General features: G+C 51.0%; 1 protein-coding gene across 2 annotated transcripts; it reads left to right on the top strand.

The window, feature by feature from the left end:
- Positions 1-7795: 7795 nt before the first annotated feature.
- LOC111157573 (nucleoporin 50) lies at positions 7796-25561 on the top strand. 2 transcript variants are annotated; one of them, XM_022519103.1, is made up of 9 exons: positions 7796-8122; positions 12342-12420; positions 14692-14775; positions 18009-18195; positions 19381-20022; positions 21761-21842; positions 23578-23696; positions 23965-24070; positions 24368-24539. In XM_022519103.1, exons 2-9 carry the CDS (start codon positions 12352-12354, stop codon positions 24468-24470), a joined length of 1392 nt encoding a protein of 463 aa, XP_022374811.1. In that variant the 5' UTR covers positions 7796-8122; positions 12342-12351; the 3' UTR covers positions 24471-24539. The 2 variants fall into 2 exon arrangements, with proteins under 2 accessions (XP_022374811.1, XP_022374812.1); XM_022519104.1 differs by lacking the exon at positions 23965-24070 and having other exon boundaries at positions 24368-25561.
- Positions 25562-26131: the final 570 nt, after the last annotated feature.

Here is a 26131-nt window from a genome sequence, read left to right as displayed (position 1 = left end):
TATGGTCTATCCTGGAGAACGTGTTGTGTGCACTTGAGAAGATGTGTATTCTGCTGTTGTTGGGGGAAGTGGTCTAAAGATGCCTGTTAGGTTTAGCGGGCTTAGAGTATTGTTTAAGTCGTCTGTTTCCTTGGGCATCTTCTGGCAAGGTGTTCTGTCCATTAGCGACTGTGGGATATTGAAGTCTGTAACTATTACTGTTGAATCGTCTACTTCTCTCTTCAATTGTGTCACTTTTTGTTTCAGGTACTTCGGTCTGGAGGTCCTTAGTCCACCATTCCAAAAGTGCTTCCACCTTTGATATCTTATTTTTTTTTTTAAGATTTTTGTTTATTATTCTCCCTCAGCACACACCACCTACAGAGGAAGGCCATGAGGACTCAGCGAGACAGTAGCCATCAACTGGCCAGGAATGGGCCCTGCTGGAGCTTGATCTGGGTCCTTCCACCTCTGAAACAGTGAGAAAATAAATACCTGTTGTTTAAGCCACCGGATCCATTCTATACCATGTTTCTCTCTAGAGAGAGGCCGGTGAATCAGACAAGGCCCTAGGCTTCAGGAGCACATCATCTGGTAAGAAGGGCATCTCATGAGAATACAACATGATCAGTGCTTCTAACTCAGCCTGGGAGTTCTGAAAGCCTCCACAAAGCACACATCTGAGCCAGGTTTTCAGAGGTCTGACCAGGAGAAGAAAGAGCGACCCAGGAAAAGAGAACCTCCAGCAAGGACTGCGACTGGAAAAGGCAGATGCAGCTGGTGAACACTGAGAGGCCAGAGGGTGCAGAAGGCATGGAAGGGAGCGTTGGGAGAGGAGACTGAACAGATGCACTGGGACGGGATGTGAAGGTCCCGAGTGCCAAGACCAAAGAGCCTATCTTTCAACATAAGGTTATCCATCACCATACTCATTTACGAGGGCTGTCAGAATAAAATACTAGACTGGACATCTTAGCAACAGACACGTATTTTCTCACTCTAGAGGCGAGAAATCTGAAATCAAGGCGTCAGCAAGGTTGGTTTCTTCTGAGGCCTCTCTCTGTGTCCTCACGTGGTCATCCCTTCTGTATGTGCAGATGGCTGCCTTCTCCATGTCCTCACGTGGTCATCCCTCTGTGTGTGTATCCGTGTCCAAATCTCTTCTTGTAAAGATGGCGATCATACTGGATTGGGGCCCACCTCCAGGACCTCATTTTAATTACCCCTTTAAAGATGCTATGTCCGAATGTGGCCGCGCTGAGTTATGGGGGTTACTACTTCAACAAATGAATGGGGGCACATCGGCCCAGAACAACAGCACAGGAAGAACACAAGTGAGTTCAGGTTCCGAAAGATTTCATCTGCCAACCTACACTTATACACTCTTAAAAACTTATAAACTTATAAAACTTAAACTTATAAACTCTTCATTTATAAAAATCAAAGACAGCGTGTCAGTCAGATCGGATCAGCAGGCCACAATGAGAACTACCATACTGAGCTGATAACATCTCAACCAAGAGGGAAATTTGCCACTTACGTAACCTATGAGGACTTGTTGTGGGGTAGGCGCGTGTGGCTAGAGACAGACCTGCAGCGTCAGGAGTGCTGAAGGGTGCACTCCTGCACACACAGATGCCGAGTGTGCCTCCGCCGTAGCACTTAAGACAGCGCGTTGCCGTTCTGTGGCTATGTGACTGCATCGCCTTCTAGCTTCTGAATCCCTGCCAACAGGGACCCTGTCTCACTCGTTTTACCACCTCAGCAATGCCCTCGATTGTCTTAAATGGATTAAACCCATTATCGCCTCTTTAAGGCCTCTGGAGAGCACAAAACCACAAGCTGGAAACCACTGCTCTAGGATCTTAAATGTACGTGGAAGACCCTACAGTCATATGTTCTTACCCCCTCCTCCCCATACACACTCTCACTTTAAATGCCAACACACCACAGACAAAAGACACCACAGAATATGGTGTTGATAGTGCTGTGGGATTCTGAGCAGGGGTGATCAAAAGCTGGGGCATTCAGGGGGCGTCTGACTCTTGATTTCAGCTCATGTCATGATCTCAGTGTTGTGGGATCAAGCCCCAAGCCCTGCATTGGGCTCCAAGCTCAGTGGGGAATCCACCGGAGATTCTCTCCCCCTATAATCTCAGCCATCCCTCCCTAACCACCTGCCAAGTTGAGGGCCATCTCTTGGACACTGGTGGTACCCTTCTGCCCTGATGTGAAAATGTTGGGGTTCGGGAGCAAACAGTCAACAAAGAATTCTTGAGACGTCTTTGGCGCAAAAAGGAGGTTTTATTAAAGCACGGGGATGGGACCTGTGGTTTGGAAGAACTGCACTGGGGTCATGAGGGGTAGACCGTCATATGCTTTCAAGGTGGGAGGGGGTTAGGGAGAGCGCAAGTCCCCAAGGAATTTTTGAAGCAAGGTTTCCAGGACCTTGAGGGGCTAGCTATTGTTAGGAAAAGGTCATTTACTGCCATCTAATAAAATCCTAGTCATGAGACCCTTTCGGTGTTTACTGGTGGGTCATATGCTTGGTGATGATTGCTAACATGCATTTTGTGGGGTTGGAGTTGGGGCTAGAGATAAAGAAGTTTCCAAAGGAAATTTTATATGCTCAAGTAGACTTACAGGATCCTGGAGTTTGGGAGGTTGAGTTAAAATAAAGTTGCCTTTTGACTTTAGCCAAATTATTAACATTGAGGCAGCTGAGTTTTTAGAGGAAGGTTACTCTGCCTGTCTCAAGGACTTGTCAGTGAGCTGTTAACTTGTAAGGAAGTTTAATTCTTTTTCTTTTGCCTTTGTTCTCCATGTCACGCCCCACCACGAACTATCCCTGTCGCCTCGTTCAAAGTATTTCCATTTTACAGATAAATAAACTGAGCTTCAAAAGGCGTGAGTACAGCTGCAGGTCACATATGGTGAGGACAGAACTAGGATTCGGACTCTGGTGTGATCGTGGAACTCGACCCTCTCAACTCTATCCCACCACCTCCTCCATTTCCTCCGGGACCATTTCAGAGTCCCTCACTTCAGAGCCATACAGACTGGAACGGAATAGACATACGATGAGACTTGCCTCAAATCTGTGAAAAAAAACTGTCCTCCTGAGTTTTTCTCTTCTCTGTCTGAGGTTCTAAGTCCTTTGGTCTACCCTTAGATCACAGGGCCTGTCTCCCTGCCCTTACAGTCGTATCCTCTAAGTCAGTCTCATCATGTCCACGCGCTTCTTCAGAGAAGGCTGCCCAGAACTGACACTAAGAACTAACCTTTCTGGAGTGCTTACGCGCCAACGGCTCCGATCTCGGCACTGCAATCACGTGACTTCAGTGCAAGTTTGACCACCCCATCAGACAGATCACCATTATTACTCCCCATTCTGGAAATGAGGAAAGAAGCCACAGAAAGTAAGTTTCGTGCTCGAGGCCACTGAGCTAGGAAATGAAGACTGTTATTAAAATGCAGGCAGCCTGTCTCCAGAGCCCTGCGTTCTCAACCTCCACCCTCTGTCCTGCCTCTCCCCGTGCCTACTCCAAGTCGGAAGAGACCACCTCCGCTGTTTCAAACATCATACTCCTAGTAACGCAACCTAAGATCACACAGCAATTACACCACGTACGGGCATCAATGCTCAATGCGTGTGCACCCGTCCCTCTCTTCTTCCTGACCAAGACAGTCCCCTAAAGCCACAGACCTGGAGAAGAAGTATGCGGCAAGGGTGGCAGGTAAGGGGTGGACAGGCAGAAAGGAGGCTAAGAATTAGAGAGGTCCCGACACGAAAGCAGTTGAGGGACCCAAGGGTAAATTAAGACAGCAAGCAGGTGGACGGGGACGGGCAGCATCAGGCCGGCTGCAGGAAGATGGCGGGCTGGCTTAGGAGAAGTCTCACAAATACCGTTTGCATCGCGTTATTCCTACGAGTTCTCAGAGGCAGGCCGGACACTGTCCTCAGCACCATCTGGAAATGCGCCCGCACACGTGACCCCTTTAGATGTGAGAGGGATGGAAGAACAGTTGGGTCTCTTCAAAGATACGGTAGATCTGCTCGTGTGCCTTCTCTCTGGCTTCGTCTACAAGACCCAGATACCTTAACTACCCCCCCCACCCTCCCTCGCCAGCCCCGCCCCCTTTCCACTCACACAACATCCTTGAGGCTCCTCAGCCTCAAGGCTGTGAATGTGTCCTTTCCGGCTTCAGCCCGCGGGGATCACTCGCTTTGGAACTCATGACAATTTCTGCCTCTGCCACCACTGGGCCGTGACACCTCCTGATGATTTTCTTCTGTGAATTCCTGTCAGCTAATTTCATTCCCAGAAAAATGATACAGGGGGCGCCTGGGTGGCTCAGTGGGTTAAGCCTCTGCCTTCGGCTCAGGTCATGATCCCAGGGTTCTGGGATCGAGCCCCGCATTGGGCTCTCTGCTCAGCGGGGAGCCTGCTTCCCCTTCTCTCTCTCTGCCTGCCTCTCTGCCTACTTGTGATCTCTGTATGTCAAATAAGTAAAATAAAATCTTTAAATTAAAAAGAAAGAAAGAAGGAAAGAAAAATGATACAATATGCTACTTCCTATAATTCACAGTGCTTTGAGGTTTTTAAACATACTATTTGCTGTTTTCTCAGTGAGTGTAAAGCCTCAAGAGAAAACAAAGAACTCTAGAAAATTCAGCACTTTGTTTTCATCCTTCTGCACTGATGCCTGAGATATGAAAAATACAAAAACATAAGATGTGAAATGTTGGGAGTGCCCAATGCAGTGGAATCTCTAGAACAAAACAGGCCAGGCCCTGCCCAGTGTTGAGACAATCAGGATACTGATTTACTGAACATAAGGAAGGAAGTGATCCAGCTTGGGCAACCATAAAAATCCTTGGAGGTTAAGCAAAGTGAAAGGCAGATTTCAGAGACAGGGTCTCACACCTTTGGAGAACTGTTCTGTAGATTTTACAAAGATCTTCACTAACCACATAGCCGAATTCAACGGAGGGAGATAGCTCAGCATGCAAACCATCTCTATTCTCCTGAGTTACAGACAGTTTAAAGCTATCATTTCGTTAAGCACTGAATTCTACCACATAATGTGCAAGTCAGCTACAGTGCTATTGTACACAGAAATCTTTTATTTGCATGAGAAAGGCATCAATCACCTCATGCTACAATACGTAATTAAGAAGTAAATGTACTATTTCCCTTAGGCTCACAAGATAAATGTTGCATTACTGCAAGAACAGAAGTTGTGATTTTAATTTTAACTAGCCACAGTTCAAAGATAAATAGTATTGACCCTTGAACAACATGGGAGTTAGGGTCACGGACAATGCCCACCCCACCAGCCTAAAATCCAAGTGTAACTTCTGACTCGCCCAAAACTTCACGACTAATAGCCTGTTAATGAGAAGTCTTACTGAAAATGTAAACAGTCAATTAACATGTATCTTACATGTTATATGCATTATACATTGTACTTACAATAAAGTGAGCTACAGAAAAAAAAATGTTAAGAAAATCATAAGGAGGGGCGCCTGGGTGGCTCAGTGGGTTAAAGCCTCTGCCTTCGGCTCGGGTCGATCCCAGGGTCCTGGGATAGAGCCCCGCATTGGGCTCTCTGCTTGGTGGGGAGCCTGCTTCCCCCCTCTCGCTCTGCCTGCCTCTCTGCCTACTTGTGATCTCTGTCAAATAAATAAATCTTAAAAAAAAAAATTATAAGGAAAATACATTTATAATACTATACTGTATTTACTGCAAAACAAAAAACAAAAAAAAAACCCACACGTAAGTGGACTCACACAGTTCAAGCTGGTGTTGTTCAAAGGTCAACTGTATATCCGTGGAAGGCTACCACTACTTACCTATCTGTGCCCCTTCTGTGGTTAACAACCCAGATATTATATTGCAAGTAATCTAGAATTCATACTTGGTGGTAAAAAAAAAAAAAAATACAGCTCGATTTATAAAAAGGCACTAGAACCATTTTGGAATGAATAGGATTCACACAGACAGAACCCAACAGGGAGATTCACAGGCTACTGGTTAGAAAGGAGCCCGGCCAAGTCTGGGATGACATTTCTTCATCTCACGGGCAGGGTGCCTCCGATGCACCAAGAATGGTAAAGCCAGAGGTGCGACTGGGGGTCGGGAGGTGGAACAGGGAGGAAGGGGGCTGTAAAGGTTTAAGCGAGGAGCGTTCACAACAGTTACTGTGAGGTGTGGGCCTCTGGGGCAGACCAAGAGCGGAGCGGCCTCTTCGGGCTTGACGCCAAACAGCTGTGGAGTCCCCGACCGTCGCATTCAGCGGTTGTGCAAAGGGACCCCGGGCTGGAAGCGAGACCCGGGCCTCGGCACTAATCAGACGGTTCTGGCAAGTCCCACGTCCTCCCGAAGGGGCTCTACGGTGAACTCTCTTTCCGATGATAGAAACGGAAACACCAGAGCGCGCCCTTGGAGACCACGCAGTGGCACACGGCTCACACGACCAGTTGCACGCACGGTCCGCATGACTCCACCCAGTTCACACGCGCCCTGCGGACGACAGCCAGCCAGCCAGCCAGCCGCCGGCAGCATGCCGCTTCTCCCAGCGATCCTGGGGGGGGGGGGGGGGCACCAAACATTCGGCCTCATCTGCGTTCTGGATTCTTCGCGGAAGTCCCACCGCGACAGGCAATAAACCTGCCTTGACTTTAAACGTCCAACGCGGGCGCCACCTGTTCTTGACCGTTCCGCGCGCCGTCCAGCCAGTAAGGCGTCCCGGACACCGCGGCCCAGGGACGGGCTCTCCGGGCGGGCTCCCCCGCACAGGAGACCGCGTGCAAACCGGTTTCTACAGGGGAGACGCGCACACCGCGAGATTTCCACAGCCCGAGCCTCCACAACCTCCCTCTCCCGCGGCTCCAAGGATGCGCCTCTTCTGAAGCACGTTTCCCGGTTAGGTCCCGCTGGGCCTGGTGCCCCCGGCACCCGCGGCGGACAGTCTCGCGCACCCCTGCCGCGGGCAGGTCGCGCCACCGAATCGCTCGGGAACCGGCCGCCGCCCGGCCCGAGCCCCTGCGGCTACGCCGGAGTTTCCCGACAAGAGCACAGCAACACACGCTTCGGTTCCGCGGCGCGACTCCTCTTCGTGGACCCCAACTCCCGGCGCGATTCTGAGCGCGTTGCTCCGCCTCTACGGCGGCCACTGCAGAAGGCAAATACCAGCGGAATGGCCAGTGGGTCCGTTTCTCCTCCGCCACCACCGAGGCCGGTCCTCGGCGCTCCGCAGTCCCAGGCCGCCCTGCCCTCGGCGGCCCGGCACGTCGCGGGCCATCAAGGCGGGGTCGCGGGGGGCAGCTCTCGAGGAAAGGATGGCGACGCCGAGCGTCCGATGTCACTCACGTTTCCCGAGCACCGCCGGCCTCTTCTCAGCACCTCGCACGGAACAACCCGAGCCCCGACCACGCTCACTGGCTGACCACGCCGTCACCAGCGCTTCTAGACCCGCTTCGTCCTCTCCTGCGACCCGCGCGGAAACCGCTCCGCGGACGCGTCCGGCCGCCGACACGTGACCGCCGCGCAGACACTCCCGCCGCGGGCGCCGGCTCCCCCGCGGAGGACCGCGCGTGCGTCAGTGCACGCATGCGCGCGCATGCGCGAGACGGGCGCGCGCCTCCCGGCAACGGTTTCCAGGCAGCTGAGCGCCTGCGCTGCGCGACGCTCCGCAGCCCGCGGAGGGAGGTACTGTTCGCCGAGGCTGCGGTGCGCTTGCGCAGTAGCTGGACGCGGGCGTTTCTTTTCTCCCTCTTTATAGAGTTGGTTGGGGGGGGGGGGGGGGGGGGGTAGGTTGGAGTTATAAAATGGCGGCCTGGGGCGCGTTGGGCGCTGTTCTTCCAGCGGTCTTTGGTTGAGCTTACTGCTCTCCCTCACTGCCGAACACAGAGAGGCGAGGCCCCTGGAGGACATGGTGTTGGAGACCCCAGGCTTGCTGACCACCAAGTTCTTCGAGAATCTCCGCGCACCGGAAGCGACCAGGCGCGCTCCTCCGGGTGAGCAGCGGCCGCTTCACACCCGAGGCCCGCGGCTGCAACCTCGCACCCGCTCGCGGTCGTTCACCCGGCTTTCGCCGCAGCCACAGCCCCGCGAGTGCCGCGGCGGCCGGCCGGGAGGTGAGAGGCAGGCGGGCAGCGTGGCAGGGGAAGGGGCCGATCCCGGGGAGGGGCGCCGGGGTCCCGGCACCGGGGTGGGCCTGGAAGGGGGAGCCGGGCTGCGGGGCCCGGGCTTGGGGAGGTGGAACCTGGGGTCAGACACAGTACCTGGGCGTGGGAGGGGGATCCTGGGCTGAAGGAGTCGGGTGAGGGACCCGGGCCAGGAGAGGAGGAAGCCGGGGTCAGGACGCGGGACTCGGACCTGGAAGGGGGCCCCCCCGAGCTGGAGGAGCCGGGCTGTGGGGCCCAGGCTTGGGGAGGAGGAGCCCGGGGTCAGACGAGGTACAGTACCTGGGCGTGGAAGGGGGATCGTGGGCTGGAGGAGCCGGGGTCAGGGTACGGGACTCGGACCTGGAAGAGGGACCCCGGGCTGGAGGAGAGGGGCGAGGGGCCCGGGCCTGAGAGGAGGAAACCGGGATCGGGATGCGGGACTCGGACCTGGGCTGGAGGAGAGGGGTGAGGGGCCCGAGCCGCGGGGTGTTAGGGGTCAGTGGGCAGGGTGGGGCGGGAAGACCGCAGCGGCGCGTAGTCGGGTGCTGTTTGTGAAGCCGGCGCGGGGCCGACCTGTCACGGTTGCGGCGCCCAATTTGGGTGAGGCTCTCTCGGCTGCGGGGCCCCCGCGGCCCCGGCGGAGGCAGAGGCCGGATTGGGCAGGGGCCATCCCCGCTTGGCCCATCTCGGTTTTACTTCCTGGCGCTTCCCCTCGGTACAGCTTTCTCCTTGGCTGTCTCCCCTCGCCCCACTCGCTCCCTACACTGCCTCTTCGGCGTGGCTTCCCATCCCGTACCGCATGTCGAGCTGTTGATCGCCCCTTCCCTCTGTTCCGTTAAGAAATTTTGAGACTTCGTTCTTCCCCAGCGTTCCAGCCTCCGGGGTCCGCCCCCTTGTCCTCTTCTTTCCTCTCTATCGACTACGGTCACTTCTATTTCCATCTTTGGGTGACCTGATGTTGACTGAGGTTCATCCTGGAGGATGAGGCAGCACCTGGTGGCCGAGACAACATAACTCTGCCAGGCACGAATAACAGTTTTCTCCAACTATGGAAACTCTCAATTTTCTATCAGTGCTTCATACCTAGGAATCATTTTAAAATTTACTGCCCTTTTAACCACAATCTTCACTTAAAAAAGTGTTTTTTAAGATTTTATTTTTACCGTAATCTGTCCTGGGGCTGGAACTCACAACCCCCCAGATGGAGAGTCGCATGCTCCCCCCACTCAGCTAGCCAGGCTCCCCCAAATTCTTAATGACGGCCAGGACTGGGCGCCTGGGTGGCTCAGTTGGTTAAGCAACTGCCTTCCGCTCAGGTCATGATCCCGGAGTCCCGGGATGGAGTCCCGCATCGGGCTCCCAGCTCTAGGGGAGCCTGCTTCCCCCTCTGACCTTCTCCCCTCTCATGCTCACTCTCACTGTCTCTCTCTCCAATAAATAAATAACATCTTTAAAAAAAAAAAAATAATAGCCAGGACTTAAGACTCTTTGGGTGCTGGGCCTTGTCCTGAGTACTTTGCGGAGATTTTGGGTTTTTTCCCTTCCTGTTCTTGCATTAAAAAAAAACTATGTATATATTGTCTGGAGCATCATGCTTTGAAATAAAATATGGACGTGCTAAAAAGTATTTTAAAGCCTAGCTCATAATTGAGTCTCTTTTCCTACCCTATGCTCTTTACCATTTTGAGGAGAACTAATATTTTATAGCTTTTGCTTCTAGCAAAACTTGTTTCTTTAATAATATTTGTGAAGCCCTTCTGTGTTCCAAGCACCGTTCTGAACCAAGGTTTTTCTCTATCTTCCTTAATTTTCACAGCACCTTCCTCAGATGGAGAAAGTGAGCACAGCACTCAGATAACTTGCGGGAGGTCTGGCAAGAAAATGGGGAAACTGAGGGGCCAGCGTCTTGTAGTGTTTTCTAAAATAAGTCGTGCCCCCAGATCACAGCTCAGTGACTGCTGGAGAACCTGCTGAGAGCGGGCGGGTTCGGGTCACCTGGAGGGGCCGGAAGCAAGAGAGATCCTGCCCTGTGGTCAGGTCACCTTAGAGAAATACGGTGACCTGGGGAAGCAGCCTCCTCAGTGTTGGTGGCTTTACTCCGCCGGTTATCTCACTTGTGGGCCCCAGTTAGATGTACACTGTCACTGCGCCGTTTGCGCTTCCCGCTCCCCCCCTTTCTTGCCTTAGTAACTTACTAGAGAGTGGAGCGAAACGGGACCTTCCCGCCTCTTCCGCCCCCTGGTGGAGGTGTTCGTTACTGACCGGGGGACGAGTCGTGTGCCTACCCACCCCCCCACGCCCAGACCCCCGCCTCTGAACAGTCGAAGTTCAGTAAGGAGCTATGTCAGAAGGACCCTTGTTTGCTTTTGTTTGAGTGACCAGGATTAATGGCAAAACTTGACAGGGTATTTGAGGGGGAGACCTTAAAAAGGGGGATTTGCAGGTAATGGCTGAGTGTCATACTTCATTATTAGCATTATGGCTGTTAAAACTATTTTACCATTAGGAAAAAAACCCTGTACATACTTGTAAAGTAAAGGTTCAGGTGGTATTAGACTATTAAGAGCTGACACTCCGGGGCGCCTGGGTGGCTCAGTGGGTCAGGCCTCTGCCTTTGGCTCAGGTCATGGTCTCAGGGTCCTGGGATCGAGCCCCGCATCAGGCTCTCTGCTCAGCAGGGAGTCTGCTTCCCTCTCTCTCCACCTGCCTCTCAGCCTACTTGTGATCTGTCTCTCTCTCTTGGTCAAATACATAAATAAAATCTTAAAAAAAAGAAAAAGCTGACAGTCCCCTATGTAATTACTCTGTTGGGGGTTAGAATCGAAGGACTTAGGAATGTCAGCATTTGAATTTAATTTGGTAGATACAAAAGAGAAATGGGCAATGTGTGAATGTGTATCTTAATGACCACGAAATTCTAGGAACCGACTCTGGTGGTTTGTGATGTTGGGACAAGTGAGAGTGGGCAGAGACCATCAGAAGTCCAGATAGGTTTTAGGAACCCTGAAGGAACTGGGTACTTGCCCCAGGCAGGATGGGCAACAGAGGAGATGGAGGGGTTTTTTGGTCCATTTGACTGGTGAGTTAGAGAACAGCCAGGCCAGCACTCAAAATGGAGTTGAGTTGTTGGTTGTTGTACTAATTTTGTTGTTTATAGCAAAGAATATATATTAGGATCAGAAAACATTGCGGATTGTAAGGGATGGGCAGTAGCCCCCTCTCTGGCTAGGTGCTTGTGTCAGTCCTCGTCTCCTCCTCCTTCCTCTGACACGGCTTTAGAGGAGTTGAGTGATGGCTTATTCTTAAAGATCTTACATAAATTTTGAGTGTTAGCACGTCTGTATTAATTACATTTTGAACTTTCAAATGATATTCTGGCTTAACAATATACAATTTGGGGTAATTAAATGTTCAGTCTTGGGAAATTTATTTCTATCAACTGTCTGTAGCCTAAAGGAGAGAACTGTGCTGTGAAAGTATTTCCAGTGCCTGTTAACGTTCTTATCTAAAGATGAACTTCTTTACTGGATCATCTTTAAGAGGATTTTAAGTATTTAAAATGTTTTGCCTCTGGCAAGACTGTAATTGCTACTCAGCATAGAATAAAGTAAGTGCCGGTTGATGATATATGTAGTACTTAAGATTTCAGATTTTAAAAAGTCAGTGTTTTGTTTTAATTTTTTTTTTCAAACGGAGCTGGTTTAGGGTTGTGCAGAAAGAGTGCCAGTGTTCTTGGAAGACCTGCACTGCCTCCTTCCGTAATCCTTCACTGCGATGCGTACACGGAGAGCCTAACCACTGCTGTCAGGTGCTCGTGAAGGCACTCCCCACTGATCAGGAATGGGTTTGGGTTTTTTGTTTTTGTTTTTTTTCTCTTGTTTCATGCTAGAGTGAATTTTCAAAATTCTTTATAAAAATTTTTTGTAAATTCTTGGGAAACCTGGTGGTGCAGTCAGTTAAGCCATCAGACTTTTGGGGTCATCTCAGGTCATGATCTCAGGGTCGTGGGGTCACGCTCCTCAGCAGGCTTCCTGCTTGCTTGGGATTCTCTCTTCCTCTCCCTCTGCCCTTCCTGCTTGTGCGCCTTCTCGCTCTCAGATAAGTCAGGAAGTCTTAAAAAAAATTCTTTGTAAGTTCTTACATCTTGGTCTAGAAACGCACGTTTCACTTCTCTCTACTTTTAACTTAGGTTTGAAAATATGGCCAAAAGGATTGCTGAGAAGGAATTGACAGATAGGAACTGGGATCAAGAAGACGAAGCAGAAGAGGTAAGATCTTCCCCCAAGCATGATTTCCTTCCGCTTCTCAATTTCAGTTTGTTTTGGGATTCCTCAGGAAGATGTTGTAGTAAAATTAAAGGTCTTTTAAAGAACAGCCTGAACGGAAAGTAGTTTGGTCTGTTACGGCCTGTGAGTCGAGAAGTGAGTGAGTTACATTCAGGGCTCTTTCTCTGCTCGCGCCTGTTCCTGGAGTATTCTGCGGCTTCGCAGAAGCACCTTCCTGAATGTCACGTGCTTCCTGCATTCTAAACCCGGAGTTTTAGTCAAGACGGAAGAGTGAGTAAGCGATCTAGTCGTGAGCTCCACAAGGCGCCGGTGCTCACACTCGAGCGTGGTCCCCCACCACGTGCATCTCAGTCTGTCATCCCTGCGGTTGGAGATTCCAGATCGAGGTGCCTCCTGTGCTCTGATGCCTCTTGGAGGCCTGTCTTCTTTCATGTTCACAGGATCTCAGACCTCCCCGCTGCCCAAATGGCAATAATTGGGATGGAATTTAGAGTGGCCTAGTTTCTTTTCTAACAAAATAAAAATGGTCTTCCCTGAGGAAATACTTTAATTTTTCTCTTCCAAATTGTAGAACACAGCTGCCTTTTTCGTGCCTCATCAGCAGTTTGACCCTCCCTGGCCAGTTCACTGAGGAAATCTGTAACCAAGTTAGCCTTTTGAGTTAACAGAATAGTGCTAGGTTTAAGGGGGGAAAAAGAAGAAGAAGAAGAAGAAGAAGAAAAGGCGTGTTCCAGGCTTATTCCTAAACCATCTTCCTTCTTTCCGAATCTGTCTTGTGGTATGAACGTTTTCCCCTTTACAAATAAACGTATTAGCATGTTTAGGGAAACCAAAATCACAAGTATACTAATATTTTGACAAGGTTTTTAATATTCCTAACTGACTTGGTGCTTTTTAACCAACTCCTTGGAAACTTTCTCCGGGTCTTACGCACAGTGTTACATTCTGTGCCTGTACGATTTATGATAACTACCTAGTGATTTGCTTTGACGCACATATAGCAGGAGTGAGAGAGAGTCTGAAAGGACCTCACCCTGAATTCAGGACGCACACAGCCAGGCGGCCCCTTCTCTTTAGTGCAGAGATCTCTGAGTTTAACATTATCTGAGGTAACTACAGAGACCACTTCTTACAGGAAGTATTTTATGCCAGCCCTACAGGGTAAAAGGAGGATTGAAATAAAAGATACTCAGCAAATTCCCAACGGTGGGCATAGTTCTGTCAGCCAGTGGGATGAGCAGCAGCTGCAACGGGGTCACTTCAAGCCCAGCATGTGCCGGTGTCTCCGAGATGACGGGCAAATGGACAAGGTTTCTCTTAAAAATCAAGTGCCTATTGATAAATACAAACTCTCTTTTTTGGGAACTGCAGTCATAAAATCTAGGATCTTATGACCGGCTCTGTTACCCACTGTTAATGATCTTTAAGTTATCTTTTGGCTTTTGAAGACCAGATTTTTGCTGCCTAAAACTGGATTTTTATTCTAAGTTATATTCATATCTTTGAATATATTTGAAATTCGAAGAACTTGTCCTGAATAGTTTCCTACCAAACTTGTTTTTGTTAACATCTTATTTACGTACTTTTATTTTTTTTTTAAGATTTTATTTATTTATTTGACAGAGATCACAAGGACACAGAGAGGCAGGCAGAAAGAGAGGAGGAAGCAGGCTCCCTGCTGAGCAGAGAGCCCGATGTGGGGCTCAATCCCAGGACCCTGGGATCATGACCTGAGCTGAAGGCAGAGGCTTTAACCCACTGAGCCACCCTGGCTCCCCTTATTTACTTACTTTTAGATTGGGGAGGGGTGCAGAGTGAGAGCGACAGTATCGGGCCGACTCCACACCGAGCACAGAGCCCAACACGGGGCTCGATCCCACAACCCCGAGATCATGAGCTGAGTCGAAATCAAGAGTCGGAGGCTTAACCGACTGAGCCCCCAGGCGCCCCTCTAAAGACTTTTGACGGTCTCAGTCTTGTCAGCACTTTCCTGTGTGCTGTCCTCTGGATTGTGATTCAAAGCCTGGGTTTACATAGACCTGGAAGGTTTCGGACTCACCGGAGTAGCTTCGGGAATCACAAGATAGATAACAGACGTCAACTTGATCGCAGGTGCCCTCTCCATAATCTTTTACAGTATTCACGGTACTTTAAAACCAGCAGATACTAAGATAAGTTTGGTCAGGCATTTTGGTTAGCGTTTCTTCTCGTTTTGGGCCTTCTCTTACTGCTGTTTAATTTGTGTACCTGCAGGTGGGAACGTTCTCAGTGGCCAGTGAGGAAGTCTTGAAGAATAGAGCCATAAAGAAAGCAAAGCGTAGAAATGTTGGATTTGAAGTGAGTGTTTTCTTACCACTTTTGGTATTAAACACTAATTTGATTTCTAATTGCAGAGCCTTTCTACCTCTGGGAGCAGTCAGATCAATCAATGCTTCTTCAAATGTTTTCTCTACTTGTGAAAATCCTTGAGGTGTACCGTGGGAGATAGAAACAATAAGTACGAGATGTGCACCTTATCCAGCTGTAGAAGTAAAGTGTAGAGCTAGACAGATGCGAGCTGAGGAGCAGTAGGAAGAGGAGAGGGTGACAGGGGGAATGAGGGAGGGAAATGCAGGGTGTTCTCGTGCTCCCTCTGCTCCCTGGCATTGAGGAGTGTGGCGGGGGTTGTGGTGGGGGGAGTCTGTTAGCTGTAAGGGAAGCATTTCACATGTAGATTTTCTTCCTAATATAGTGTGTTACAGGGTTTCCTTCCTGTGTTCACAAGGGTTAAAGATGAATCGTAACTCTGGAAGTCACATGGTCTGCATTCAGCCATCACTCCACATTTAATAACGCTTACCCGGTACAGTCCTCAGCCCTCAGACATGTTCCAGATGCCTGCGAGCTGACTCAGTGGCCTGGCCTTCTGTTGTCGGGCTGGAGGAGCTGGTGTGCACGCCCCGGGTGGCAGCCGGAAGGAACCTACTCAGTGACACCTTTGTGGTGGCCCTGTTAGTGTCCTCTGGTTGATTTCAATCTTAAAGACTGATGACGAGTTGGATGTATTGAGGCTGGATGGCTCCCTCATGGAGAAGATACAGCAGGGGAAGGACAACTTAATTAGGGTGGAAGTGATTGGTTTACTTGGGGAATGTATTTTAAGGGCCTGGGGTACATCCCAGTGAGGTTCTGTAGGAGACCACTGTGTATATTTGGGTGGTTACCTGGTGCAGGAGGAGGGGTGACTGCTGGCTACAGCTCTGGGAGTCGTCACCATGCCGGATGTTGAAACTGGGGTGTAAGCTGAGAGTGGCAGCTCGTGACATAGACTGAGAAGCCAAAGGAAGGAAGACCGCCTCGAGGAGAGATGGTGCCTCTCAGGAGTGATGGTGAAGAGGTAGAAACCATGTAGACCACAATCCAGACTTGGCCCAAGGGAAGGGGGGTGGGGGAGCCCTCTGGCTGTTAAAGGAAATGAACATGGATAGTTGAAATCTGCCTGATCATTTCAGCTATAACTTTTAGAACGTGTGTAATAAGAAATTAAATGTTATGTCATCTGCTTCAATGCTGAAATGTGCCTTTTCCCCTAGAGGGTTGACTGTTGAACGACATGGGTTTGAATGGCCTGGGTCCATTTATACGTGGGGGGTGAGGGGTGGTTAATAAGGGAGAGGGCCAGTGCACCTGCCCCCCATGTTAGTCAGGGGTCGCCTGTTGTGGTTTTGTCCATTCATTCAACAGACCTGCTAAGTGCTAGAGATACATTGGTGGGTAAAAACAGGAGTAAGTGAAATACCCATGCCCTGTGGAGCTTACGTCCTAATGATGGAAGAGACACACTGAGTGTGTAGTTTTTGTCTTTCTTTAAGTGCCATGGAGGGAAATGAGTGAGGGAGACTGGCGGGCCCAGGAGCGTGTCAGTTCCGTAGGGCCCAGGCAGACGGCTTCTCATTCACTTCTGTCCTTTTTCTGAGTGACTCCTGTTCCTTTTTTTTTTTTTTTTTTTAAATCAGTGGTTCTTGAATTTTTGTGATAATCCTAGAGCCAATTTGCTGTTAACAGTTTCTAAAATCACTATAAATAACCTGTGGCTTTTATTTATTTTTATAAAGATTTTATTTATTTATTTATTTGACAGAGATCACAATTAGGCAGAGGCAGGCAGAGAGAAGGGGAAGCAGGCTCCCCGCTGAGCAGAGAGCCCGATTCGGGGCTCGATCTCAGGACCCTGAGACCATGACCTGAGCCGAAGGCAGAGGCTTAACCCACTGAGCCACCCAGGCGCCCAGCCCGTAGCTTTTAAATCTCCCGCAGAATAACAGGCTCTGAGGAGCCACTCACAGCTTTCCGCTTTGTCTGTGCAAAGCCATTGCAGGATGGTAGCTGTCCGTTTGCTGTCTTCGGGTTATTGAATGATCAAATCAAATGGAAGCGTCAGGGCCTAAGGCGTATTTATTACACGCGTTAAAATTCATACAAGTTAAGTTGCCTTTTTTGCCTAATTTTATTGCTATAATTGTATCTTTGGTGAGTAACCATCTGAAATTCCTGTGGATGTGATTGAAACTTTTGTGTTTTTTGAAAACTACAATATTATTAGGCTAACCAGCCCATTCAGAAAATGAAGAGTTTCTGGTTGAAGTAATATTTTTGTGAGCTTCTGATTATAATTCATTTGGGTTAAAAATGGAAGGTTTGTGCACTCCCTTGGATGTTTGGAAGCACGGATTCCGTGATGTGTTTCCGAGAACATTTCCTAGAGCCTCCCTGATCCAGGAAGCAGATCGTGCCCACTGTGGTGTAACCACTAGTCTTGAATGGGGGGCCGGGGAGAGGGGACTTCAGCAGAGCAGTGTAAACTGGGGAGCATCCCTCCGAGAGTTTGCAGGGGCGGAGAGCGGGTGTAGACGCTCACAGTGAGTGCCAGACATTTCCAGAGCGTTGTGGGTTGGAGATGCGAGGAAGCCAGCGGCCGTGGGAAAGGTCTACTAGAAGGACCTTGCTGCTGGAAGTAGTGAGAAAATCGAGAAGAAAGATGCTGCCTCTGGATTTCTCAACCAAGGGAAAGTCCAGATTTGAGAGTCATCAACTCACATTTCCAGAAGCTAAAAGCTACAGGAATGCTTTAGAAGTCCTGGGAGGGTGGGTAAAGATACCTCATCAGTCAGCCTGACCTGACGCTCCTACAGCTGCCTTAGGCTAACGGTCCTGGATGCAGAGGTGCAAGAAAAATGCTTCATTGGGGCTTCAGTTGTTTTAGGATATTTTTAGTCCTAATTCTGAGGCTGTGTACACAAATTGATTGCATTAGTCTTTTTTGCTTTCTGTACCTTAAATATATTTTTAAAAACAAGTTTCACTGCAAGTCCCTATCTTCCTGGCTGTCAGGAAGGCCGCTTCGGGCTGCAGAGCTGTCACTGCAAGTGAAGTCGGGCTCAGGTCCTGTCTGTGTGCCGGCTGCTCCCTTTCCTCGGTGCTGGCCCCGTGAGCGTTCTGGGTGCTGCTCAGCTGACGCGGTCTTGTCACGGACTTGCTTATTTATCTGGGAAGCGCAGCGTCATCTAACGTGTGCTCTCTCTCTGTTTCAGTCCGATAGTGGAGGGGCCTTTAAAGGTTTTAAAGGTTTGGTTGTACCTTCTGGAGGAGGCGGGTTTTCTGGATTTGGCAACGGTGCTGGAGGGAAGCCTCTGGAAGGACTGTCTAATGGAAGCGGCGTGACCAGCGCCCCTCCCTTCTCCGGCGCCAGGGCAGCCACGGAGAGCAAGGCAGCCTTCGGTGAGTAGGTCCTCCTCCCCACACTCACATCTACGTAAAGACTGTTGGGAAAATAACTGGGCAACGATGTTTTCCTTGTACCTCACCTGGGTCCCGGGATGACATGAGCAGAAACAGCATGATAACGAAAGGGAAATTAGGGAGATGTTGACTTTTTGCCGAGTGAGTAGAGCGCGGGCTTTTGAGCCAGAAGAGACCCAGGTTCTGTTCTCAGCTCTGCCGGCCATAGGCCCTGCGACCCTGGTCAAGCTCCTTAGCCTCTTAACCTCCAAACCTCGAACTGTGAAATGAGAACGATCCTCAGAACTGACCTGTGGGGTAAAGGAGAAGAGGAAGCTCTCAGTGGACCCTCCATAAAGACCTGCCTCCCGTGTGCTCATTCGTTCTCTGTGTACCAGGGACTTGCCCACACCTGCGAGGAACTTGCGGGTCCTCCCCCTAGATTGATTTCACCTGGGATGCAACGGCCTGATCCTGTTTTGAGAGACTTGGTCTAGAACTCTTGGGATCAGCAACAGAGAACGGACTCATGGGCTCCTGTCTTTGGTTTTCAGAAGCGATCCTGGCTGGTTGGATTGTGCTTAGCTAGTAATTTTAACTGTTTACTGTTTTGTTTTGTTTTTTTAAAGATTTTATTTATTTATTTGACAGAGATCACAAGTGGGCAGAGAGGCAGGCAGAGAGAGAGGAGGAAGCAGGCTCCCCGCCGAGCAGAGAGCCTGATGCGGGGCTCGATCCCAGGACCTAAGATCATGACCTGAGCCGAAGGCAGAGGCTTTAACCCACTGAGCCCCCCAGGCGCCCCTATACTGTTCTGTTTTAATGAGGCGGAGCGTGTTGTGTGATTAAGCCGGCACTTTCTGTTAAGGTTTTAACCGCATTAATGTATGTTCATCCCTACAACCTGGGGGGTTAAGTTTTATACTAACTATTGTGACCGTTCTGGGGGAAGCCGGCCTCCTTTTCAAAGAAAAAATTATTTTAAATTATAGAAGTTTAATGCAAGCACATCATAGGCCGTGTTCTTGATTTTTGTGATCACCGGTTCCTAAACACTCGGCGCGCACATACTTCCTGAACTGCCACAGTAAAAGCAGAAAACAGGAAGACAGCACAGCGCGCAAACCAGGTCATAGAATCTAATCAGGGCCTCCGTAAACTCTTCAACCTTTAATTTCCCTGTAGGATCTGTTGCTGCGAATGGTCCTACCTCCTTGGTGGATAAGAAGGTTTTAACTCCCAAAACCAACGGGGACAGTCAGCAGCCCTCCTCTTCCGGCCCCCCCTCCGGCGCCGCCTGCCCCCGGAGCGCCTACCACAAGCAGCTGGCGGCCTTGAACTGCTCCGTGCGGGACTGGATCGCGAAGCACGTGAACACCAACCCGCTGTGCGACCTGACACCCATCTTCAGAGACTACGAGAGACACCTGGCGGGGATCGAGCAGCAGCACGGGAGCAGGGGCGGCCGGGGCTCCGAGAGTGAGGCCGATCGAGTGCCGCTCGCCACCCAGTCCCCTTCCCTGTTCGGGGCAGCGAAGCCGCAGCAGGACTCGGCGTTCCCGTTCGCCGGCGGCAGGGCAGAGGACGGCGCCGAGAGGAAGACGGAGCCGCCCGCGGGAGCCGCAAGTGCCTCGTTCAACTTCGGCAAGAAGATCGACGGTTCTGTCCTGGGCTCCCTGAACTCCGGCCCCCTGACTGGGTTTTCATTCTCTTCGGGAAACTCCAGCTTCTTCGGCAAAGATCTGACCCAGAATAAACCAGCGTCTTCACCGTTTTCTGCGAAAACGTTGGAGGTACAGGCCGAAGGCGGCAGTAGCGACTACAAAGGTAATAATGGAGTTTACCCTCCTGAGTCTGTCTCGGAGCCGAGTTCGGGTTTAGCGGCATGAACGTGGCTTTGCGGTTCGGGGGCATCGGGAATCGCGGTGGGACTCGCCGCTGCCCGGAGGTGCTCTCGGACACGCGAGTCTGGCGTTTCCCTCCTGATGAAGTCAGAGCTGTTCCGTGGCGCTGCCGTAAGCACCGCGGGTGTAAGAATAAGAGTGACGGCCGTAACGGTGTCTGGCACGGCGACTTGGAAAAGTATCACATGCATGGTTTTGCACATCAGAAAGTTCAGTGAATTAGCGGTGATTGAGAATTGGGTCTTGACCGAAAGAAAGAACTGGTCATCGGTGTCCGCCGCGTGTCTCGTGTTTGGAAGTTTAGTCGTAGGTGAAGTCTCCTGGCAAAATAGTGCTCTGCTGCGAATGGAGAGGGGGCTGTGCGGCACCGCGGGAACGGGTGGGCGGGACTTCCCGCGATGTGTCTGGACTGCAGCCACCTTTCCAGAAGCGTCCGCCTTGGGTGGTGGCATCAGTGCCCCAAACTGGGCTGGAGTCACCGGCCCTTCGCTCCCTGTTCTTAGCTCTTTGGAAGGAGCGGTTAGTGGCCTCATCCCGTGGTGGCTGCGAACACCTTGTGTGAAGTCACTCACTTGTAAGCAGTTAGGACGTGCATCTCGCAGGAGGTGTTCACTTCTCGACACTCCAGAATGGAAGAGACCAGCCATTTTCTCCTGGGAGCGAAACTTCCATTCCTTCGAGCCTGTCCTCAGGCAGGGGCCCTCCAGAGCAAAGCACAGACTAAAGCTCTCCCCTTTTATTTCTCTGCCCTCAATACGACGGCTCCTCGGGCTGTCCCCGGATCGGCGAGGCTGCCCGTGCGGGGGCGTGAGTGAGGCTCAGTCCCCTCACGGTGCCCGATCGTAAAGTCCTCCTGCTCGTCCGGTGGCTGTGCTGCTCCCCGCGCCAGGGGGACCGAGAGCTTGTTCGAGTCTCACTGCCGGGGCCTGCCCTGGAGAGCCTCGCTCACGGCTGCCTTCTCGGGAGTTTGAGTCTCGTCCCTTTGACTTGTTGGAGCACCGCAGTTGTTTTTCTGAGAGTTGCTGTTTGACTTAGTGTGTGTCCTGAGACCATCTTTCTCTGGAGGCTCGTTCTTTGCATCGGTGTCGTGGATCTCCCCTGGGGCTGGGGAGGCCGCCAGGGGCCCGAGCTGCTAGATGTGGGGCTGCAGACGCAGCCTGCTCACGCTTCGGGGTGGTGTGGCTGACAACCTGCCCTGTACCCAGCTTTATTGTCCTCCTCTTCGGCCATCGCTGAGACCGATTCCTTAGCGTGACGCACAGGGCGTCCCAGGAGCGTCGGGGTGGAGCTGTGAGAGGCCTGCCGGAGATTTTCCTTTTCCCTTGGGGGATCTGGAGTCTGTTTATTTTTCTGTTAAAATTGCTGCACTGAGTCATAAGCGTGGACGGTTTTTCATCCCAAGGCTTTCTCCAAATTAACATTTAGAAGAGGGAAGCATGCTCCATTAAAAATTCCCCGAATTTTTCACAAAATAATTACAATCCAGTGAGTCGTCGTTCCCGTCCCCCCCCACCCCCGCCCCAGTTCGATGTGTGCTTTCGGTTTCTGGGTCCGCTTACGGGCAATTTGTGGATTGAGGTGTTGGGGGTGAGTGACCTCTGTTGTGACGTTTCTAAGCTCCTGATTTGAATTTCACTGAGTTAGTGTTGTTTTTCTAAAAGGCGGAGATGAAGAAGAGAGTGATGAGCCACCCAAAGTAGTAGTTACTGAAGTGAAGGAAGAAGATGCATTCTACTCCAAAAAGTAAGTAAGAGTCCGGGAGTCCATGTGCTGGGCGTGTTGTCGGACATAGAAGGATATGGAAGGCGGCCTTTGGGGCAACCTCCTCCTCTCGGGATTTGCTGAGCACCCCGTCCTGGGGTCAGGCTGTGCCTGATCTCTGAATGGGAACCAGGGAGAATTCTTGACCTGTTCTTTGGAAAACAAACAAATTCTAGAAATTTCCTGCTGGGCATTTCCTACTCTTTGCTAGTATTTTTGTTCTTTCTTGCTTCTAAAGTGCTTTAGAAACAGGCTTTTCTTTGTCCCCCCATCTCCTTCCTCCTCTCCTCCCACCTTCCTGCACAAAGTCAGCGGGTCCTTGACGTCAGCTTTGGTCTTTCTTCTGCTCTTCATTGGGAGGGGCCTCCCATCCTGGAGACCTGGTTGGCCCTTGTGGGTTTTCTCAGCCAAAAGCTCTGCTATGTCCAGCCCTTCATTTCTTCCCCAGTGATGAGAGCAGTGTCGGGTTTTTGTTCACTTGTGTTTTTAGGGGAGAGCTGTGCTTTCAGCACAAAGCTAAGGAGAAGTATTGAATCATCTCATGCCAATGAAATGAAATTAGTACTTTTTAACATAATTACAGAAAAGTCAGTGGTGCCATTTTAGAACCTTTGCTAGATGTGTCTTTTTAAATACAGAAATTTCGGACGGAGTTAGCAGTGTTAACAGTCCCCATAGCCTATGGAATTCCCAAGTATTATTTCTGAGAACTTTTAAGAATCCAGCAGTTCCCTTTTCTTGTTTTTTTAAATTTAATTTCACAGATGATCTCTATAGGAGTGATTTATTTCCTGATTGGAATGAATCAGAGGAGCGGGCAGTGGTTTGATGTGCGGGTTCATGACCCAAGGAGATGTGTGACGCGGCAGGCTGGGGGGGCTGTTGGAAGACAGTACTGTCAGCCCTTGCTTAATGGGGCACTGGGGGGCTCAGTGGGTTGGGCCTCTGCCTTCGGCTCAGGTCATGATCTCAGGGTCCTGGGATCGAGCCCCGCATCGGGCTCTCTGCTCAGCGGGGAGCCTGCTTCCTCCTCTCTCCCTCTGCCTGCCTCTCTGCCTGCTTGTGATCTCTCTCTGTCAAATAAATAAATAAAATCTTAAAAAAAAAAAAAAAAGTTTTCCAGGGCACCTGGGGGACTCTGCCTTTGGCTCAGGTCATGATCCTGGGGTCCTGGGATGGAGCCCTGCATTGGGGCGCCTCTCTCAGTGGGGAGTCTGCTTCTCCCTCCCCCTCTCCCCCTGCTTGTGCTCTTTCTCTCTCTCTCTCTCTCTCTCTCTCAAATGAATTGTTTTAAAAAAGTGATTTCCAGAATTTCAGCATTTTGGTAGAACAAAAATTGAAGGAGTCCTGAAGAAAATTCAAAAATGAATAGGAAAAAGGGGAAGAGAGATGGGGGAGGGTCCTGTATTTGTTCCCGTGCCCGGAAGGACCAGATCGGCCTCTGGAGCTCGGGGCCAGAGGAGCGCGGCAGACGTGCCACATGTTTGCCGTGGTGGCTGACTTGAGGGCGGCTTAAGAAAGTTGTTTCCAAGCTCCACGTGACCCACTATTTTAATAATTGGGAGGAAGAGGGAAGGGCGCTAGACTCTCTAACCTGATTTTCTTCCTTGGGTTTTACCCAGACCCAGGCTGAGTCAATCCAAGATTCATCCCGGTCTTTGCACACAAGTGTGAGCAGCAGTTGCTGGGAAGCTTGTCTGCTGCTTTCTCTCCGCAGGTGTAAGCTGTTTTACAAGAAAGACAACGAATTCAAAGAGAAGGGTGTGGGCACCCTGCATTTAAAACCTACGGCCACTCAGAAGACGCAGCTGTTGGTGCGGGCAGACACCAATCTAGGTGGGCATCTCGCGTCTCGGGCCACAGAAGGGCGTCCTCCGTTTAAAGGAATGTGCTCCGGGTAGGAAATCACCAGTTAACACACGGCGGGCACCCCCAGCCTCACGCTCAGAACCGCTGCCGGAAGGGGCCCAGGCTGGGGGCCGGGGCTGGGCTGTGAGGAAGCGGTGGGTACCGCTAGGCCCTGCCGGGCTGGGTTGCAGAAACTTCTCTGCGGCTTTTTCTTTCCTGTGGGCTTGACTCGTGGGTGATGCCATCGCCGTCGTAGCGCTCTTAGCCGATGAGCCACAGAGAGCTGCTTTGCCGACCGTTCTGCCTTCGTTGGAAGGACCTCGTGAAGGCTCCGGGTCGAGCCAGCGCGTCCTCCCTCCACTGTGAGCACGGGCCCCTGTCCGAAGGCCTGGCCGCTGTGACGGTGCGCGGGGGTACGGGCGGGAGGCAGCGTCTCCGCCGTGGGGCCTCGCGGGCCTGTCTGCGGGACACCGTGCTGGCACCTGCATCGGGGAAGCCGGGCCCTTCTCCCCCGACCTTCCCGACGCCTCCCAGTTTTAGATCTGTTCGGTCCAGGAGGGCTTCCGTGCTCCGGGTTTAGCGTGCCGAGGCTGTGGTCTCGGGGAGCAGTAGTTGGTCTGTGTGACCGTCATGCCCTTTTCTCCCTTGTTGACTTGCAGGCAACATCCTGCTGAACGTTCTGATTCCACCCAACATGCCGTGCACCCGAACGGGGAAGAACAACGTCCTGATCGTGTGTGTTCCCAACCCGCCCGTCGATGAGAAGAACGCCGCCGTCCCGGTGACCATGTTGATCCGCGTAAAAACAGGCGAGGACGCGGATGAGTTGCACAAAATTCTACTGGAGCACAAGGATGCCTGAACACGTGTGGACCGGGGTTGCCGCCGAGTTGCCGCCGCCCCCACCGCCCCTTAGACGTAGTCTGTTTCTCTTCTTACTTTGACATTCTGAGAACTCAGAGGGAACTTAAAACTTTGTGAGGAAGATTAATATGGCCAATAAAACCTTTAAATGTTAAGTGTCAAGAACCTGTATCCTCCCTTCTTAAGAACTGTCTAATGTGTAAAATACGTTTGAATGACTTCTTTTGGAAGATTTTTAATGTTCACTTATTAAACTGACCACAAGTGGTTTCTTAATAGGCTGAAATCAGGGTATCGATTAGACTTCCCAAAGGCTGCTCCGATCCATGGGTTTTGGGGTCTGCTGCTCCCCCTGGCGAGGCTTTCCGCAGCCCACGTGTCCCGCAGGAAGCTTGGCGGCAGCATTCTCTCCGGAGAACAGCACTCGGAGTCGCGCCGCCGCCGCCACCGCCGAGCTGTTTTTCCTTTGCTTTCTCGAGCCCGTGTTTTATAACAGCTGAACCCGGTCAGTGGCTCCCCCTGGGCGTGAAAGGCTGTAGCTTCTGTTTGCAGACTTGGCCCTTTAACCCCGCGGGCTGCTTTACCTGATTGAGGAACTGCTTTTCCATTTGAAAAGGAAACAAGTAGCTTGTTCTTTGGTTTTGTAGTTTCATTCTCAAGGTGCTCTCCCCCCGCAAAGATAATAGAGGGGGATTTGCCAGGAATGAGGTTTTAAAAGCACAAATTTGGTAGCTTATAGTGTATGGACCACGGACACCAAACCCTTGCAGAAAGGAAAGTCGAAGGTAGAGCTTAGCACAGAAGAAAGAAGACGTCTCAGCTGTTTGTGCCGCGGGGAACCGCAGGCGTCCTCGGAGCTCCTGTGCGTTAGCCAGGAAACATGCAATAAGGTAATGGAATTGCAAGTGTGTGCGTCAGTGTGGCCTTTAACTTTGGACAGAGGTGTATTCTACATTTGATACCTGAAGTTTCCACTTTTTTTTTTTTTTACAAGTCAGTTACTCAGTATGTCCGTGCGGAAGGAGCCACGGTTCTGCGCCAGCGGAGTCGTGGCCCTTCCCCACAGCTGTCCGGGAACGGATCCTAGTGTTCTTGGAAGATCCTGGGCACGTGAATTAGATGCAGGTTTTCATGTTTAAACGTCCACTCTCATTCCTCGTTAATCATTGAATGCTGGTACCACATGACCGTGTTTCAAGGCTCAGGGGCCGTGCCTGAGGGCTCACACTCGTATGTTCCGATCTTCAGTACGTCATGTCTTCTGACTTAGAAAACTGTAGAAATAGTTGTAGATAGTACAGTTGCTTTTTTAAAGAAGCTATAGTTTTTAGAGATTTATAAAGGGGGCAAGGGAACCATTTTTATGATCCAGTATGTTAACTCAGGTGTGACGCCTGACGTGTGGCCGCCAGCCGCCCGCTGACCATGAGGTTTTCGGATTCCGGTGAAAGATTCTGGTCCCGTGTGTGCCTCTGCACAGACGCAGCGAGGCGTGCGTGCGCGTGGGGGCTGTGGTCAGGCTCTCACGTTAGGACAGCTAGGGAGGGAGTGGCAGTCAT

The sequence above is a fragment of the Enhydra lutris genome, unplaced genomic scaffold (genome assembly GCF_002288905.1).
Source record: "Enhydra lutris kenyoni isolate GAN:26980312 unplaced genomic scaffold, ASM228890v2 scaffoldscaffold55, whole genome shotgun sequence".
Taxonomy (NCBI): domain Eukaryota; kingdom Metazoa; phylum Chordata; class Mammalia; order Carnivora; family Mustelidae; genus Enhydra; species Enhydra lutris.
Note: the sequence above shows the minus strand (reverse complement) of the source record. Positions and strands in the feature narration are given on the sequence as shown.

What these genes read in the sequence shown, in the direction of transcription:
- LOC111157573 (XM_022519103.1), top strand. Translation starts at nt 12,352, where the DNA reads ATGGCCAAAAGGATTGCTGAGAAGGAATTGACAGATAGGAACTGGGAT. An exon ending in AAGAAGACGAAGCAGAAGAG is followed by an intron (nt 12,421 to 14,691) that starts GTAAGATCTTCC and finishes GTGTACCTGCAG; the next exon opens with GTGGGAACGTTCTCAGTGGC. An exon ending in GTAGAAATGTTGGATTTGAA is followed by an intron (nt 14,776 to 18,008) that starts GTGAGTGTTTTC and finishes TCTCTGTTTCAG; the next exon opens with TCCGATAGTGGAGGGGCCTT.